General features: G+C 44.9%; 1 protein-coding gene across 6 annotated transcripts in view; it reads right to left on the bottom strand.

The window, feature by feature from the left end:
- BRF1 (BRF1 general transcription factor IIIB subunit) overlaps positions 1-16586 on the bottom strand; it is a 174091-nt gene that overhangs the window by 42888 nt on the left and 114617 nt on the right. For all 6 annotated transcript variants that reach the window (XM_021274541.4, XM_072038213.1, XM_038179446.2 and 3 more), the window contains 4 exons: positions 5105-5166; positions 2778-2859; positions 2625-2680; positions 529-785 (listed from right to left, as the gene is read on the bottom strand). In XM_021274541.4, the coding sequence (XP_021130216.1) occupies positions 529-785; positions 2625-2680; positions 2778-2859; positions 5105-5166 (457 nt within the window). The remainder of the gene's footprint in view (positions 1-528; positions 786-2624; positions 2681-2777; positions 2860-5104; positions 5167-16586) is intronic.

Below are 16586 nucleotides of genomic sequence, written 5' to 3'. Positions count from 1 at the left end.
ATAAAACATTTGCAAATGCAGACCAGAAAACCGACAAGCGTATTTACTGTAAAGCTTTATATTTGTGTCATCAATTAACAATGAAAGTTTGGAATAAAACTAAAATAAAAGCTAATCAAAACAGCTAGCTGTCAAAACAGATGGGAACTGTATTTTTCAAATCAAGCAAAAAGCCAAAGCTTTCAAACATTTAGTGTCATGTCAGCAGATACAGACAACTCCGAAAGGGAGGACAGCAAATGTCACGGATATGTGAAGAAAAGGTGTCCACGGCCAAAAGATTTGTGTTTATGAATTCCCATTGATTTTTTTTTTCTCTTCTCCAGAATGATTAACTCACACCAGAACAGACCTCTGATACGGGAACTATAAATAAGTTTCCACTGTGACACTGCAGGCAAAATAAATAAAAACAGAGCCCCAGCATTATTTTAGCCTCAAACAAATGTTTCAGTACCTACATTGTCTGGCTTAGAAAGATACATAGACAGGCTCACAGACAGAGATAGAAATGAACAATTGCAGTACCTTTTTCCCACACTGTTTACAGGGTTGGCTATATTCCTACTGGCATTAGATTTTCTTCTTGACAGCTTCTTGGTGTTGGTGCTGTCATCAGTGCTGTCATCCTCTTTCTTTGGTGTGTTACTTCCTTTGCTGTTCAGGTCCCTTAGCACATTATAATTAATTTTACTTGAGATTTTCTTCTGTTCTAACATCTTTTCAATTGCCTCTCCTGCTGTGCTGGCTTGAATTGGCTCCCGCTTCTTTGCAGATTTCTTTGGCTTAATTAAAATATAAAATTAGTGATGTAGACACAAACAAAATTGTTGTGCAGCAGAAGGGCGACCTGCAGCTCGGCAGCCCCAGCACAGGTGCTGTGGACTCGGGGACAGGATGGGCTGAGCTGGGGCAGCGCTCACTGGCCTGTGACCGAGCAGGACTAAGGGCTAAAGGGCTTCTCTCTTTCTCCGAGAGATAAGTGTTGGCTTTCATATTTTTGCCAAATGCCCACGCAGTTTATTACAAATTCTTCGCTGCGTATCTGTAACGCTGCCAGAAAAGAAATGTGGGCCATTTCTCACATGTGAAAAAGATGGAGCAGACTCCTGTTGCAGGAGCAGGGACCCTGATAACATCACCCAGCACGTAAATAAAGAACCGCCCCTGTTAAAATCGCCTTCAAAGTTAGAGTCAAGCTGGGTCGCTGCTTCCCTAGGCACCAACAAATCTGTATCAAAACTGCAACAGCATTTTACATGAAGCTTGAAAGCCAAATACAAAAATATCCACCCAACTCTTCCTCAAAACTGAAAAAAAAAGCCAAGAAAATGAGAAGCAATTTTCTAAGCGTGGACTGGCATTAATGCTGATGGATGGGAAGCAGGACGCTGCAGAGAGGCAACCTCCCCTCTCAGCCAAAGGCTGCAGGTCTGAGCCCGACCTTAACCCGCAGCGCCTGATGCTGCACAGACCCAGACAGAGAAATGACACCAGAGAACATTTCTATCCAGGTCTAATGCCTGGGTAGGTAGAAAATAAAGATCCTCTGTTTCTCATTCAGCGTTTTCCTTTTCAAAGGAAGGTTTTAACACTGAGCTCTGCAGGAGATTTATTTTTTAGTGTATAATAGCCCCTCTGTTTACCTACATGGGTCAAGTGCTACCTTGAAATTGGAAAGCACTATATTAATCAAGTTCTACTCTGGCTGTCGGAAACAATACAGAGTTAGAGAAAAACTCCTGTGTTGTCAGAACAAAAAGGTGGGTTGTTTGGGCTACTTTTTGGTGCCAGAGAGTTATACAATTTTGAAAATTGCTGGTAGAATGCCACGTCTCTGTAAGGGTGGGATGAATGAGAAACTTTGAGGCCTAAAACAGTATTTCATTGTCTGGTTTTGTTTTTATTGTTGAAATACCTAGGGGAAGTAGGAAACTCTGTCTTTCACATTAGCCAGAAAAAAAAAAGATACAGGATATACACATAAAAAACTAACGTGGATTTTAGTTGCATGTGGAAGATTTGACTTGTCACTTGCTCAATTACACAAAACACTAATGCTGTAAATTGTGAATATATGGCCAATTAGGCTTTTTAAACTGCTAAACATGGAGACAGGACATGCCATTTGTTAACATAGCTGTCACATTCTTTATGAAAGGTACAGTGAAATACTCCTTCAAGTGACTAACAAAGACCTGGTCAGTTCTCCATAAAGAAATCATAATTGAACGAGCAAATAAAGCTACTGAAGGTACAGCAAGTACAAACAAATTCTCCATGCACACGTTAAAAAAGTCAGGCGTGCCTTAAGAATTGCATTTAAATAAGCAAGCAATTAGGACAGCAATCATAAATGCAAAGGACTAGCTCTGACTTTGCCATGCACAGAATTTTCTCATAATAGCAATTCAAAATAAAAGTTTGGGCAAGAAAGTGTTTTATTCACCACCTGAAAAAATTCCAGTTTTGTGTTTCTATAGCATGTAAATATATGCTAGGTTTTGCCTCTTTAGTGGTGACCCGTACCATTATTCCCATACATCCTACAGAGAGCTGATCGACAGATGTAATGAATTTACAAGACATTTTCGAACAGACACAAGTAGCACACAGTTTAATACCTTGTGTTCCTTATAAATCCCAAGTTCTTTCTCTTTTGCTATTCTTGCTTCCTTTTCTGAAAGATGACAAAAAGATAACCGGCATGAAGATTATACAGACTGTGTATTTCAGCAACACTAGCCAAAAGGAGAATTTCAGTCCTATACACTTACCTTTTTGTTCCTTCAAATAATCTGCATTTTCTTTCATCCACAGCTCTGCTTTTATCTGAGCTTCTGTTTCGTTAAGTATATACTAAAAGACAAAACAAGTTCAGCTGCTTTCAGAAATCAACGTGAAAACTACAGACCAAAACTGAATTAAAAAACCACTAACAAGGTCAATTCATGTTTTGTTTTAAAACAAATTAATAAAAGAAAATATGAGCAAGATGCAACAACTAGAAGAGAGCATTTCTAGAAACTTCTAAAGCTAGCAAAAGCTATGACCTGTTTTCAAAATACAGTGCTGGATTTCCAAACTATAGTGGAGTGACCAACAACCACCCAGGACACATTGTATGTGATCCATGATAAACCTAAAATTATCACTTTTATGATCTTTTTCAGGTGATAGGAGAGAGTACCATGACAAATGGCAGTCTGCAAGTGATTCTGTAAGGTGATGGCGGTCTTAAATTTGAAACAGTAAGGGAGCCATTGCCTCCTGCTACCAAAAGAGAAAGACGTGTCTTCTTGGTAGGTTCCTGGGAAGGTTTAGGCACAGTTACTAGGATTATTATTAGTTCAGTGGCCACTCTACATGAAGGAAACCAGCTTAGATTGATGGAGCTTAGTCCTCTAGATTTTAGAGAGCTTGATTTAGAACCCACATCTAAACTTCCTTCAGTTAAACCTAATTAATCACAGTAATATTATTAGTAAGCGTGGAGCTGTAAAACACACCTAGAACTATTCGTGTAAGTTACATAAATAAATAGGTAGGTAGGTAGCGAGCAGGCTTGCAGATTGCTGGATAGATCTCCCCTTCAACTACTCAGCTATAAAAGTAAGCCCAGTATTTAGCACAACTGTCTACAAAGAGAAGGTTCCCTATGGCTGATGCTATTTGACAGTGAAGAACTGCTGCAGAACGGAGGAGACAAACCAGATCATCCTTCATGAACGTGACGCTTTATTTTTAAGCAATGGGCCCAGGAATAATAAAACAATGTTTAAGTGCTAGAAAAACAATTTGAGATTTCTCCGTCTTACGGGTTTTACTATTCCAGATTTTCTCCAAAGTACAATGCACACATAAGGATTTTATGGGAAAAATAGCTCCATTCAAATGAAACTAATGCAGGGAGGAGTCCTTCTTTGGAGGGCAAACGGGGCGAGCAAAGAGCTGCACAAGTGCTGGTTTATCAGACCAATATTTCACTGTTTCATCTGTTTCTATTAAAGGTGGGTCATAACAGTAAAACTTCCTCATAGCTCAGTTATTCATCCTTCTTATGCTTTTGGAGAGTTCATAATCTTGGGCTTACAATATTACAGTCTATTGCCATGGAAATGAACATGAGGTCATAAAAGCAGAGTTATGACCTCACTACAGTCTAGAAGGTGGAGAAAACGTGCTTTTGCTTTCCCCGCTTTTGTTTAAAGGATGGATCTGCTATACTGAATCCCTTCAGCATCGGGCCTGTGAGGTCCCCATGCCCCCATGTCGTGTCTCCTCCATTTCCAGGATGCTTTTCCTACCACCCAGCCTGGCAAACTCTGCTCCACTGCTGACCTCAAGCTGAGTGCTTGCCTGCTCCTCCATCCATCACCAAGAATATCCTGCAGATCAAGCTCAATTCTCAGCAACCTCTATGCAACCCCACTGTTTTCAGTGACTTTGTACCCTAGAAGGAGCTTTTAGCATCTGTTCAAATTACACTTTTCACTTTAAACTCTCATGGTGGCTGGAGAGGGCATCAGGCTGAAAATCAAGGAGATCTGGGCTCTGTTGTGTGTTCACGTGTGGCCTCCACCAAGCCATTTTCCACAGCTGCCTGTCTTTTATAGTCAGGCTATATGGCAAAGGGTATCTTGCGTTGCTGCACAAATAATAATAAATCAAGAAAATGTTACAGAAATCTTTGAGAGAACACAGGAGCCGTATGTGCTGCTTTTACAGTTTGGTTTCCATGGCAGCTTCACAAGCTGAATATATTGTAATTAAATAATGAATTTAGAGATCCAACGAACTTTTAAAACTTCTTTGTAAGAATAAAAGACGTTCTAAAACATAATTATTTCAGCACAGAAAGAAAGCAGCAGCGGCAGCAGTCCCGTATATCTATAAAATGGGCAAGAACAGACTAAATTCACAGCCTTGCATGAACATTAGTTTTGACCGCAGATCACTGCAATCGCTTGAACCTCTCTATAGATCAGAAGCAGGCGCAGCCAGAGCGAAGAGGCAGGGAAGGAGAGGATACACCAGATAAGAACCATTTTTCTTTCTCAGATATCCAAATGCAGAAGAGACTCAGGATAAAAGGGTATCTTACCCTATCTATTTCACTGTCGTCAATTCCACTGAGATCTAATTCACCATCTCCTGCATTTTCACCTACATAAAAGAACACATTTTAATTAGCTAGATATTTCTTCAAAATCAATCGCAATTCAAGTTCTATGGTACAATAACACTTCATAATTGCTTCCCTTCTGTGTTCACCAGTGAGGTTTAACATGTTGCTGAGTGTTCTCGATACGGGGGTATTATATGCACCAGAATTCACCACGCTGAATTAATTTCAAATTCAGCAATCAGCAGAGTTCTCTTTGGTACTAAAAATCTGCCGTTCGTTTCCAGTTGCCTTTTTTCTTCCTTCTTGGTTTCCAGCCACAGGTTTTCACCATGAAGCTGAGGAAACCATTTTAGGAAGATGACACCATTTTTCTTTCATCGTCACATGAATTTCTCTGTCAGGGCCTATAGGCTGGTGATTCATCTGTAAATTACGACTTCGAAAATATTTTCTGTTTACAGAGAAGCAGCATGGGCCAGTGAATAATACATCATGCCGACAGTCGTAGCATGGCTTTATTCTTGATTCTGATCTCTCATCAGTTGAACCACTTAACTCATAGCAGTTCTCTAAAAAGATGTGCATTGGTCTTTTTTTGTCTGTAAATGGGAATTATTAAAACATTTCCAAACTTTAAAATAACTTGAAAGCTATAGAAGGGTCTAAATAAACATTCATCGATAATGAGTTTCTGTAATTACAATTTCACTGTCATTTTTATAGTTACTGAGACTTCTTCTGAAAATACAGTTTTTTATATTTTATCTATTAAAAGACACAACAGCACAGAACTGAGGCTGAATTTGGGACCAGCATAACTTACAGCAGCAAAGTGATTTTCCACATCATATTAATGTACAGTAGTAATGCACTATTAATGTAGTCCAGGTAGAGAAGAAACTAAATGACTCAACAAAGACTTATTTTTGGGAATGAAGCAAGCTTCTTGGTCATCTCCGTTACGTCTAATCAAGACCAGACAACTGATAACCCAACCAGCTGCCGTGCAGGAAAAAGAAATAGAGTTTCAGCAACCCAAAACAACAAATGAAGAATGAAATGGTGCAGGACAGCTTGGCATCTGTAGGGATACAGCTCCCCGTTCCCAGCCACGTGCCTCCCAACTTCCCAAGACTGCTGAATGGCTTTGGCTGCTCATGTTGGTGGCTCCTCATAGAGCTCGGTGGCTCCTGGTGGAGCTGGGGCTCCTTGGTCCTTGGCAGGTAATGGCAACGTGGAGCCTTGAGGGGCATCAGCTGGCGCCAAGGAGCAAAGGTAGCAATGAGGAGCGCTCACCAGAGCTACAAGTGATTCTCCGCTGGGCACAACTTGGGCATTAAAGCAATTGCCTGAAGCACATGAAATCACAGCACCAGGAGCCCAACCACAACTTGTGTAGGAGCAATGGGTGAGCTTCTGGAGGTGGTGTAAAGGAGCTGGCTCTCAGCTCTACGGGCACTTACTGGTATCAGACACTGAGCACTTACAATTTTCTTTTCAAAATCCACTTTAATCAACAGAAAATTTTAAATTCTTTCCATGCCAAATCAAACACGGAAGGGGTTTCAGCCCAAAGAAAATGTTCTGTGGCAAGGCACCGCCTAACGCTGCGCTCTGATCTTCTGAGATTGTCTCACGGTAACAACTTCACCAGTTCAGTTAATCTGAGGCAAATAGGACGGAAAAGGCCTTAAGGAACATTTCTCCCTAATGTTATATTTGCAAATCAACTGGACTTCACTCCCAGGGTGTGAAAGATTTGCTTTACAACTTATTTTCCCAAAAATACTTCGAGAATGTAAGGATTTCATAATAACTCCATAATCAGTCATCACATGTACTTAGCTCTACACTGCGCAGGAAGAGCAAAAGCTCTGGCACTGGGGCCACCAGCTCCTCGTGCAAGCTCCCCTTGCCATGCACACAGGGATGCGACCCAAGGATATGGCAATATGTGCCCTTACGGGAGGCTGCAGAGGAAAATCAAGGTGAAAAAACCCGCGTCCAGGTGGTTTGTGGCCTCTTTAAAACAACTTGGATGTAACCCACTGGAATTTTTTAGCAAGCTGTAACCAGGCAAAGCGCAAAGAGGAGTCGTTGTGTGCTGCATCCCCAGTGGGAGGCCGGGCTGTCCTGCAGAGCAGCACCGCCGCTCTCTCCTGCTGAACTGAAAGATGAATTTCCAGCAAGCTAAATGCTCGGCTTGTTCACCAGGGCAGGCAGTGAGAACTGCAGCCTCGTGTCTGAGACGCCTTCCCAGGAGACTGCACACCTGGCTCCAAGAAATGCTTCGTGACTTACCCAAAATAAAATGGCTCGACAGAGTGCAAGTGTGCCCAGGGCAAGGCAACCCATCCCCTGGGTCTGAAGGAGGCTGTGCAGAACCGGGCCCCAAACCTGGCCTCCCAAATCCTGGGTACATGCGGTATGCACTGAGCTGTAGGGCAGAAGGGGGGTGATCTCCTCCCGTCTTTGTTTTACCAGCCCTTTGTCAAGATTTTGGGGAAAAAATAAAACTTTCTAGCTGGTTTATCTGAACCAAGAGAGGTTTTCCCCACCCCCCCATATTCATTATACATTGGGGATAAAATTAGAAAGGAGCCAGCCTCAACAACCACTAATAAGTCCCGAAAATCACAAGGCTAGAAAATCAAAATCTGGAAGTCGTGTCTGAGAACTACTCTGGACTCAAGTCACAGCCCAACTTTACATAAAATTCTGTGCATTCCCAAATTATTTGCTGCAAAAACTGTCACAGTGCCTTGGGAACAATCAAAATATCCCACCAAAATCAACTGCCGCTGCTTTTATTCATCATTAAACACCTCGCTTTGCCTATAGTCTGCTGTATTTTTGGATCAGAGGTTTAAAATTTAATATGGCACAGCACAGTAGATGTCTGTTTCCTTATACAGCCCTAATATGCCAGACTGAAAATGATGTAATTTCAGGCACCATGAACAATTTCACATGTCATTTTAAATATAACTTGTTACTGAATTAGGTGCCAGTTCTTCTCATTGGATCAATTAGCAACAGGGACAGAAAACTCATTCTCCAACTGGTAAATTGCAGAGAAAAATCCAGAAGCAAGTTGTACGTAATAAGCATTTCTTAGACCCCATAACGGCAGTAGAGGGAGTAATTGCAGGATATCCACTCCGCCTGCAAGTAGCCCCTTTCTTCTGCCAGTGTGATAGGCACTCATTAAGTGCAAGGAGGTTTTCAGAAGAGAAGGTGCCTTCCAATCCCTAGTTTAACACTTTCACTGGAAAAAAAAAAAAGTGTTTTGTCACAGAGTGCCAGTTCGAAAAATAATACATTCGTTTTGATCTGAAAATTTCCATGGCAATCATTTCCAACACGAGCAAACCCTACCAGCCATAAACACTCAGCTGCTGCGCGTTACGGCGCTCACTCCGGGGCACAGCAAGTATACCCCTTCCCTTTTTATACACCAGAAAGATCTTCCCAGCTGCTAAACTTCTCGAAACAATTTCCAAATGATCATTTTCTCCTTTAATAAAAGGGTTGAAATGAAATTTTCGACGAAATGAAAACACAGATGTGACCAACATCTGGTCCAACCTCTTAAAAGCTTATTTAAAAGCAATGGTGCCATGTGACACGGCTCGCAGCGCGGATTTCTTCTGTTAAAAAAAAAAGAAAAAAAATGCTTTTCTGCAGGGCATAGGCAAAAAATAAGTCCTGCATTGAAAGCAGCAGCCCCCCAGCTCCTGTATTTGAAGGAAACTACAGTTGGAGGAGTGGATAGTGAGGCAGAGGAGAAGTGAAGCAGCCGGCTCCATCCTCGCCGTGGCTCTCTACCACGAGCAGGGGCAGATGGCGCTTCCAGAGCCTTCGAGCAAGGTCCCCCCAACACCATTCGTGGAACTTACCACTGCCAGTCACTGGCTGGCCCCCTGCATATTTAAAAATAAAAGCAAAAAAGCCCTTTCTTTCCAGCTTTTTAACATCTCTGCCAGCCGACTCCAACAGACACGAGGGCTGCAAACAGACATTGAGGATTAGGTTTGTAAACCTGCAGGATTATTTACTCTTCTCGTCATTACCAAATGCATACTAAGCCCTCTTTTAACGCAGTCTCCCCCTCTCCTACCTCTGTGGATCCAGTTAAATGTATACATAGCCCGCTATTATGGGGATTTATTACGGAAGAATAACTCTAGCCGCTATATTTTAAAAACCCACGGTTTCGAAACCCGACGTTTGAAGGATGTGTTTTTCTGTTCCTCGTGCGGGAGGCAGAACTATTTATTGCGCTGCCCAGATAAGAGGATTTCCTCGCAGACAGAAATGAAGGCTGAGCACTTCTCAGGAAATCCTCTGAAGCTTATATAATGGCAGGCACCGGGTCCTCCTGTCCCACGCAGCGAACACGTCCTCGGCCACACGACCGCATCGCAGCCGCAGAGCTGGAGGAGCTTCAACGAAGCAGCCTGGCCCCTCTCCAGCACAGCGCCAAACACCCGGAGCATTTCAGAAACGCTCTGGTGCCAGAGCAAGGCAACGTGCAAAAACAGCCGGGAACGGTGTTTTCACTGAGAAAAACACTTCAGCAAGGAGCCGGATAACCCGAGCCCTGAGCACGGGCATTGGGAGCTGCCGGATTGATTGCTGCTGCCCGGGGAGGGATGAGAAGCAGCAGGAGCCCCCAGGGCAGGAGGGTTTCTGTGGCCAGGTCTGGCGGTGCTGGTGCCACCCAGGGAGGTGTGACAACCTTGGCAGGAGGCTGTAGCTTCAGGTGAAGAAGGAGCTCCACCACCTGCACCAGAATATAATCAATCAGTTGGTCAGAGAGGACAAGAACCCATCTGCAGGGGCTGGTGCTGATGGACCGAGGTGCGCTAGGAGGGCCCTCATTAGGCTGGAGTAACCGGAGGGGAGCGGGTCCAGCACGGGGCAAAGGACAGAAGGCAGCAGGACACCAGCAGAAATGGATGGGAGGTGCTGCAGCAGCAGCACGGCACAAAGCACGGTGTGCACGGACAGACATCGTGTCTGCGGGAGAACAAACCCACGCCGGGTCCAGGTGTGTGCTGCCCATGTGCCTGCAGGAGCAGGGGCTGCTGCCAGCGTCATTAACATTGACTGAGCAGGCTGGGAGGTCATCTCGGCGGCTTAAGCTGTTTTAAGCTGCTGGTTGCGTATTACACCCAGATAAGGCACCTCTCCGTGCAATTCCAGCCTGCCCTGCCATGCCCCAAAGGCAGAGCAGTCGCTGCCGAGGGCTCCGATTTCCCCCAGCCACCTTTTTACAACGTCCGACGTGCTGTCACAGCAAAAGCGCGCCAGCCATGAAAACCAAAATGTAAGGACAGAGCAAAATGCATTGCTCTCACTGACAATGTAAGTGTCACAAAAATACATGTCCTGTATTTTCATGTTTAAGTGAAAACGCGGGGTTTTTTATTGTACCCGAAGCCACCTTGAAAATTACAGTCTCCCCCTTCAGAGTGCCAATTTCACACCAGGATTTAGCTCCGAAGGACTACAGAGCACGCGAGGCCACGCATACAGCACAAAGATAGATGAAGCCTGTCACATTATTATTTCCCTCTGCCAAGGCAAGGTTACGGGGTCCTCTCCAGCCGAAGCCAAGTTTCCAGCCTTCTCGCTTCTTAAAAGAAAGCCTGGGGCAGGCCAGGGGCAGCGAGGCCCCTTCTACCCAGCAATGCCCATCGCTGCCGGCTCTGCCTGGCGCCGCGCTGCCCGGCAGCACACAGCCAAAAGCACTGGCACGGCCAAACACCCACATTTAGGCTCTAAGGAGTGTGAAGGCAAAGCCCTAGAAGGGACAAATGAAGGGCAAAGAGGGAAGAAGCCTGAGCTAATAAAAACAAAGACATGTCACCTAGCTGCTACGCACCGTGCTAGTGCAAGCAGGAGATAACAGCTTGCAGGAGCAACGTGGAAGCATTATTATTGCTTGCAAGGTAAGCTTTTCCAAAAAAAAGGGATGTGCAGGCTCATTAGTTTTGTCGCCGCTCCCGTCTACTGTAAATGTTTGCCAGAGAGCAAACAGGAGCAAGAGCTGGGATCAGCCCGCCTGCTCTGCAGTTGCTGCACCAGGCTCAGCTGCCTCACTGTACACCGAAGGTTTTCTTTTGAGACTTGGTCTGAACACGGTGCACGGCTACAAACCCGTCTCTATTAAGCGTCTGCATCTCTATTTCCTTGTGCTGAGAGTCAGGCTCCAGGTGTTAGGTTTCTCCCGTGCAGCTGACCGACGTCTCCCGGCCCTCCTGCAGCAGCCGCTTTCATACAGTGGTCACAGAACAGTTATCCCGTCGTGAGGACGGGGTCTCACGTGTTTTATAAATTAAATTTCAATTTGGGATAAAAAGAAAAAAAAATGCTGCCACTTTTTGGTAGCATGCCCACACTGAAAAAATTGTTTCACCTCCCAGCGCATGGAGGATCTCACCAAACCACATCCAGACATTTATATCCATTTAAAGGGTATGCCACTAGCCTACCAGACATGGAAAGTTGCTAACTTAAGCACTAATTCATCAGAAAAACAGTTAGCCATTCTGTCCTTTTCAGAGATCCCCTCTGCAGCGTGTATTTTTAAAGCAGGTAGTAAGAAAATAGTCCAGCAATAAACAATGCCACTCTGATTCCTGAGGTTTTTTTTTTGAGAAGGTGAGCTCACGCTTATTGAGCTACACAGCAACATGAAAAGCCCTTAAGAAAAAAATCCTTTCAACCTCCCAAAATAAATACAGCTGAAAGTTACGCTTTTGAACTGGAGAACACCTTGAGAACTGTCCTCAGCACCAGCAGCAGATGCTCCTCTTTTTTAATAACGTTCGTGTGCCCCCAGCACCTTTTGAAAATGGTGCAAAAGAGCATCCTTTATGCAACCTACTTGATCCAACTCTTCCTTCTTTTATAAGATCACAACTCCGCTGTCATGACCAAGTGCTCTGATGACAGCTGCTCTCCATGACATGCCAAAAGCTATTTCTTGCTGACGAAGCCGGTAACCACCAATGACCACCTTGACAAACGCCCAGAAACATACTAATTACCTAGCACGAGTGACATTTTTCAGCTCCAAAGCAATGGCACAAGCTCCCGTGCAAAGACACAAGCCTCCTCCAGCTCGTGATTTGTGTGTCTAACGATGCCAGCCCTGATCATGGTGTGTCTGTGGAAGATGCAGTGCGGCTCCTGACACACGCTCACATCTCAGCCTTTGTCCATATATTCAGCTCCTTGGCCTGAGCGACCATGAACTTAAAAGGTTTTTAAAATGACTACATAGACAGAGGCTCTCCCCTACTTAGTGCTCTTTCCCATCTGATTTGGAAAAGTCACCAGTCCCCTGCTGTATTTCCCTCCATTCCCTTTTTTGCTGTTCTTGGCACCTTCTCTCTCCTTTCCCTTCCCCCGGCCCTCCTTCTTTTTGGTGCCTTCTGGCCTCTATTTTCTGCATTTTTTTTTCCATCTCTGCAGGGGTATCCAACAGTAACAGTTCGTATAAAGGGAAAGGCCAAGGAGAAGAACTGACCGGCATCTTAATCAGCTCCCCTCTTCACACCCCGCCAGCACAAAGTGCCGCTGTACCTCCTGCAGCAGGCGCCGGCTGCGTTACGCCCCGGAGAGCCGACGGCAAAGGGAAGCAGGCTGAGATCACAGCCTCCGGCTCCCTTTCTCCGTGCTGCCAGAGCACTGTGTAAAACAGCGAGAGCACTTCACACAGGAGCCAGCCGTGAAGGAACAGCTGGTTTTACATTTAAGTGCTGGGCACCATTTCTGCAACTGCAGCTAGCCGGTTACGCAGCCAGGTCTTGCTGCGGGCGCTAAACGCTCCGCTGGCCGTCCCCGTGAAACCAGGATCCTTGCCTGGCCAGCACTCAGCCGCCTGAGCAGAAGGACATATGTTTTAGTGAGAATTAAACCTACCCCTGTAATGTCTCTCTTAAATCGACTCCTGCGATGTACCACTTTCTGCACCCTACATGAAATGAGAACTGAAAAGCAAATCTGAGAATTCTGCTTGGATTATTCTTCTCTATGTATTTTTAATTATGAATTAAATTCTGTTCCAACAGGGAATTTCTTAAATATTTACAGCCATATATACACACAGCTTGTAAGGCAGAAAGAAAGAAGAAATCGAGAGGCTCAAAACACTATTTTAGAGACTGACTTTTTGACTGATTGGAACTGTAAAGGAAAGTTAACCGATTTTCCTAGGATATCCTGGAAATTCAAGGTTGGCTCAGATGATAGCCCAAGAAATCAGAGGAAATTGCCTTTAGCAGAAGTACGCATGCTTGACTTTTCACGACAAAGTGCAAAACACAGCCCAGCCTAGCTCCAACATATCGCTTGCCATGTCAGAGATCCTGTACCTGTCCCTGCACCCCTACCCAACAGCTCCACGCCCCAGGCCAGCGTTGGGCATCTCGAGGCCACAGACTCCTGCACACTTTAACCTGGCGTACGCCAGCTCTGCCATTAATGAAGCAGCTTCCTCTCCTCTGTAGGGTACAGCCTCTGTGCAGCCAGGTACAGCCATGTGGACCAAAGAGATGCTCCAGGTTAAGATCAACCCAGCAAAATAACTCACGCAGACCTGGGAACGAGGAACAAGGTGAGCTTTCCACTTAGAATTTTCTTTTAATCATCCTTACCTTCTCTCAGCAAAGCAGCCTAATGTCTACCCCCTCCTTTTGAGGTTCAGAGCTGGCCTACAGTAGATAGATGACAAGCTCAGCGCCGGCCACCAGAAGCTACCCAGACCACAGAAATGCTTCAGCTGGCAATTATTAGCACTAAGACAACAACGCAATATAGTGTATGAAATTATATATCTGAGTCTTCGTTCGGAGAAAAAAAAAAATCAATTTGTATGCTGGCTATTTACCACGCTGTCCAGGCGGGCTGAATGGCGAGAAGCTGTTAACTGAAAGAAAATTATCAGGTAAGAAATTTCTCATTTTGCTACCCAGCTTCTTCCTTCCTTCACTGCTAATGAGAAATAGCAAGCAGGGAATTACAGAGATGGGGAGAGGAAAGAGAAGGTAAAAGTTTATTATTATTATTATTATTTATTATTACTAAAGTAGAATAACAGGCAAGAGTGGAAGCTCCTCTACAAAAAGCAAAAGCTTTTAAAAGGCAGCAGGCGGGTGGGAACCAGGCTCAGACAGAAGCCCTGCCCCAGGGCCCCAGGCATTTATTTCTGTGTCATTTTGCAGCCCTGTGGAGCATGTACAGATGGATCTCTGCAGCCCCAAGCATGGGCCTTGCTCGGGTGGCTCCAGGTGACAGCAGGGCATGGCTGCAGCTCATTCCCATTGCAGGCAGGGGCCGTGCTTTACCAGGCTCCTCGGGAGGATGGGAATCCATTCCCTCTGCCTCTCCCCAGCCGTTTCAGGGACTCGAGTGAACATCTTCCCAGATGCACGTAGGCCGTGGTGAAGGATTGTAACATTTTGCCTGCAGCAGCTCCGAGGCCCCAATGCCTTGGCATTTGATTAGACCGAGCCGAGCAGAGTATAATTAGCATGTGTACTCCATATGCTTGGGATACATCGTTAGAGCACTGGAATGCCCTCTGATACCACAACTTTCCAACAGAAGAAAGTTGTGGAGGAGTTCCTGGAGAATAATTTGTCTCATTCTCCAGGAATTGTGGAAAAAGGCGCTCCCATGCACAGAAGGTTTCTAGAGAAATAACCTTTCCCCGACAAAGCCCAGCAGCGTGACTCACCTATTAATAACGGAGCCGGCTTCAAAGCCAGCCTTTCAAGCTAATGGCTACCAGGAAGGGCAGCCATATGCTTGTACAACCTGTCACTCTGATTAATCTTAACATCAGACTGTTGTATATTAAGTTCATATAGTACCGACACTGCATTTCATGTGTCGTTTTAGCTAGGTTAGGTACTGCTGATTTTACAGGTTTCCACCCAGCTGCCATTCTTCTCTGGGTTGCGGGTGCATGGAAGACCCAGTCTGAACGTGGATCAGATACAGAAAGAAGAGATGACTTTAGAAGATTTGAGGAAGCCTAAAAAACCTGGTAGAGCGCTAACATATTTGAAAGAGAGCACTGGAAACGAGAAGGTCCCATGCCCTGTTAAATGTAATTTATTCTTTATTTAAATATCTTAGGCCTTTACTTAACATGGCATTGCAGAGGCAGGAAGAAAATCACAAATCATGGCTGTCTTACATACACTAAGAGGATTCATGGCTCTTTCCACCATGCACCCATTTTATTTTACAGCATATGGCACAGTATCAAAGTCGTTCTTCTTTAATTAACTGAATAACGATGCTTTCCCATGAGGCTAAATCTAAGTTCACCATAACACACTGTATTATGGCAACAATTCTCAGAAACACGACTACGTGTCTGCAGCCCATTTGGAGAGAGGGATGTGCATTTCGTGTACCAAGCCACTCACACACATTCAGCATTAAATGCTATATTGATTTCTTCGAAATCATTCAAGTTTACTTCCAATTAACTAAGTCAAAGTTACCTTTACAAAATAAGATTTAGATAACTTTTGGTTTCCTTTTTCTCTAGAAAATGAAACTAAAACCACGAGATCCTCTTTTCAACCCAGACTTACTGTTCTTTTCTATGGAATAGCTATTTATATTTTATTTCTTTAGATAAGACAAGGATAGACTGTTTTCTACATTTGCTTTAACTAGGCAAACTCTTTCCACAGGAGACTTAAGCATCATCAACTGTGCCATGAAATCAGCCTGGGAAAATGGGATAACAGATGGGAGAGATGAGGGAAGAGTTAGCTAACTGCATAGATAGAAACCCTACCTCCTGAAAGAGAAGGATTTTGAGTCCTACTCGCCAGATAAAGCAGAGGATACTAAAGGCCACACAAAAAATTTCCCTTATGCCATCAAAATCAACATAGAAGTCTTCAAATGCTGAAACAAAGCCTAGCAAAGAACCATTACTGCCAGTGACTGCCAACTAAATCGAAGGATCTAGGTTGAAAGCATTTCCTGGCAAGGCCAGAAGCTGCCACAAAGACTTGAAGGGCTCTGGCAGCACACGGTCCATGGATCAGCTCCTCACCTCCCGCTGAGATGAACCAGGCACACGGACCTCAGCTGTGCCATCGCCCCCAGGGAACGTGGGCATGGCGCTGGAGCCATGCCACTCGGGGGCTTTGGGGAAGCAGGACCAGCTGTATCGCTCACCCTACACAGGGTGTAACAGACCCAGAGCCAAATCACTGCTTCTGGCAGCGATGGCAGGGAGTCAACGACTTTCGGCCTGCCCTCAGGAGAGGTCTGCAAGTCAACGGGAAGCAGCGTGCAGCCAGGCCGCAGCCAACAGGCAGCCATGACCAGGCCCGTGGCACCTCTACCTCAGGCGTCCCCTCAGCAAGTGACACTAATGGGCACCATCATGGGTTGTGACGGCAGGGATCCAGGT

This window comes from Anas platyrhynchos, chromosome 5, assembly GCF_047663525.1.
Source record: "Anas platyrhynchos isolate ZD024472 breed Pekin duck chromosome 5, IASCAAS_PekinDuck_T2T, whole genome shotgun sequence".
Taxonomy (NCBI): Eukaryota; Metazoa; Chordata; class Aves; order Anseriformes; family Anatidae; genus Anas; species Anas platyrhynchos.
This window is presented reverse-complemented; position numbering and strand designations above follow the sequence as displayed.